General features: G+C 36.9%; 1 protein-coding gene across 1 annotated transcript; it reads right to left on the reverse strand.

Moving 5' to 3' along the window:
• Positions 1 to 2,130: 2,130 nt before the first annotated feature.
• On the reverse strand, positions 2,131 to 2,307 carry AUEXF2481DRAFT_71874 (uncharacterized protein; the record flags this gene model as incomplete). Its single annotated transcript, XM_013483183.1, has 1 exon — positions 2,131 to 2,307. A coding segment is annotated over one exon (177 nt), but the record flags the coding sequence as incomplete, so codon positions are not given.
• Positions 2,308 to 3,108: the final 801 nt, after the last annotated feature.

The raw sequence follows: 3,108 nt of genomic DNA on the forward strand, positions 1-3,108 counted from the left end.
GTAGCGACGAACTTCGAGATTTGACGACGTTTTAGCAAACAGATATGATGGCTACTAGGGGTTCTATGCTTTTAAAATTCTGGTTGGTCGAGTGGATTAATATGTTCTATTTTCTGTCGGAAATTTGGCCGGATTAGAGTGTGTTAAGTTCAAAGGAATTGAGTGCCAAGTTTCAATGGAATTGAGTCCTGTCCACGTGCCAAGACGAGCGACGCCGGGCGGGGTTTCAATGGAATTGAGTCACTTCCTTCGTCGGATTGTAGTTAGAAAAGAAGGTTCGTTATAGTAAATTGCTATAGTGTCGTATAGAGGATTATATCTTCTACTATATTAGGGTGCTATCGTGCTCTTATTATCGTTTATATAGTTACCTATATACGTAGGTAAAGTTATAGTATACCCGACCGTTATTCGAGCTATTATCGTAAGGTATACTTCTTATTAAACTCCTATCGAGAATTAATACGGTTCCCCTCGTATATAAGTTATAGTGTAGTATCATCTCGATGTTAAGTTACTATCCTATTTATTATAGCTTTCTACACCTTTTTATACGCCCTATATATAGAAGATCCTATATATCTTACTTATCTCTACTTCTCTTATACGGACCTTTCTTTAGAACTAGTTCCTAATCCTTACCTCTAGGTCTAACTGCTCCGTAACTCTATTATATCCGACTTTACGCATTTCCTCCTCTATCTACTTTTCTAGTATATAACCCTTTAGATCTAAATAGTATAGCGCGATTAATGCTTCTTTTAATATATAAGGGAATTAATACGATCTACCTTATACTATCTTATATCCCTATCTGCCTTTAACGAGTGTATATTCCTACCTATAGTAAACTGCCTATAGCGCCTAATAAAGTTTATAGTAGGTATAGGGCTCGAATTCGATCCGATCTATAAGCTCGAATGCGACTCTATAGTATACCGTTTCTTCTTCTATAATATTAGAACATTAAGGAGTAATATAATCTTAATAAGTTAACCCCTTAACCCTATAGATTACGTAGATGCCTTACTATAATTGGAACACCTCTTCGATCTCTTCTAGACTAGCCTCTTACGCGATACGTTTCTCGATACGTTCTCTCCTTATTAGCTTATACCTTACTATCTCGCGCTCGTATTTGTCGTTTAGCATTAACTAGTCGGCTACTATCTTTACCCTCTTCTCTCCCCTTAGTTTTACCTAATAGACATCGTACCTCTCTTCCCTACTCTCGTAACTAAGTCTATTATCTCTCCCGTCTATCTCCCTATCTAGGATTACCCTACGATATATATTGCCTTTTATAAAATCTTTTAATGCCTACTCTGTTTATCTAAATCCGCCTCTATAGAACTTCTCGCCTATACTCGGGTTATAGCTAAAGCCTCTTAGGATTATAGCTTCGCTCTTAAGGTTATTCCTTTTAGCGCGGCCGCTCTCTTAGGAGTAGTTACGTATACGCCCCTTAGGATCGATATAAATAACTACTCTAATAGACGGCGTATCTATACCTAAGCCTAATACGTTTATAGCTACCTATACGTATTCCTAAGCCGTAGTTAAACGTCGTAGAAGCTTCCTCTTATCGGGTTCTAATACGATATCCCTAAAATACTAGCTACACTCTAATAGCTCTACTAAATGCTTTACTAGCTTTACCGACTATACGTATACGATAATTTAATACGGGAGTAGGTACTATTATCTCTTCTTCTCGACTAGATCCTTAATAAAAGTGTCTCTAAAGTCGGATTTATACTTAAGAACCTAATATTCGATGTTTTACCGTATTATAGGACTCTAAAAGATTAATAGGTCTTTCCGCTCTAGTCCTATAGCCGTAGTAAATGCTAACTTATCTTTAGGCCCTAGAGTAGTAGTTAAGTAGATAACCTAACATTATTTCTCTATTATCTTCTATAATAGCCTTAACTTTAGCCTCTATACATCTATCGAGTTAAGGATAGTATAACACTTATTAACGACGATGCGGTCTAATTACTAGACCGCCCTTTTCTAATTTATATAGGTGCCGAAGGACTTTATAACCGCGGATTCTAGTATAATAAATATAATATTAGCCTAGTAGGCCGGGTTCCTACCTTACTAACTAGCGTAAGGAATGCCGGCTTATTTATATCGGTCTATTAGATCGTCTCTTAGTAAGTTTAGCGGGACGATAACGATCGTAACTCCTTCCTTTAAGCTTACTGCTAGTAATATAAAGAATAAACTCTTACCTCTACTAGTTTTTATAATTGCTAATATCCTAAGGTGTCCTCCTATAACGGCTTCTAACACTAGTCTTTAATTATACTTAAACTAGGTACTATAGCCGTATAGCCTCTCTAACTAGTGCTAGAGATCGATCTAGCGTAAACGACCTTATCGTCGAAACTACGCTTACGCGTTTTCCTTATCTAGAAGGTCCTTACTAGCCGATAATTATACCTCGTCTAGATTTAGCTAGGCGAATTCGAAGTGTAGAAATCTATACTAGTCGAGGCTTACCGCTCGAAATTCGGCCTATTCCGATTTAGTGTAGAAGGGCGACTTAGAGGTTAGTAAGCCGTATATTATCTCTTCCGTCCTTCTACTATACCCTAATTACCTTTTCTTATAGTTGTCTTCTTCCTTCTTTTACTAACTATCGTAAACCTCGCCTAGCTTATCTTTAACTTTCTTTTCTCTAGTATACTCCCTCTAGATAGTAGGATATATTTATCTCTAGGTAGCTATATTAATCCTAACGCTAATCCTAGACGATGTCTCCCTCCTAATAATATATCGTACCTTATCTACATTCTAGAAACTATCTATATTCTTTACCGTTCTTAGTTAAGGGCTAAGAGGAGATTCTATTACTTCTTCTTCGCTATCGCTATCCCTAGTACTCTATTTATCGTTAACGTTACCCTAGTCCTCGTCCGCTAATTAGTTTATATCGGCTAGATCTTCCTCGTCGACTAGCTATTCCTCTAGCTTATACTCCTAAAGAAATAAGCTAAAGTCGAGCTATTTTCTAGTCGAGATAAGTAGTTAGCGTATAAATGGCTTTACTAACTATAAGAAGTAGACGACTAATTTACTAACCTCTTTCGGCATATA

Source organism: Aureobasidium subglaciale, assembly GCF_000721755.1.
Source record: "Aureobasidium subglaciale EXF-2481 unplaced genomic scaffold scaffold_56, whole genome shotgun sequence".
Taxonomy (NCBI): domain Eukaryota; kingdom Fungi; phylum Ascomycota; class Dothideomycetes; order Dothideales; family Saccotheciaceae; genus Aureobasidium; species Aureobasidium subglaciale.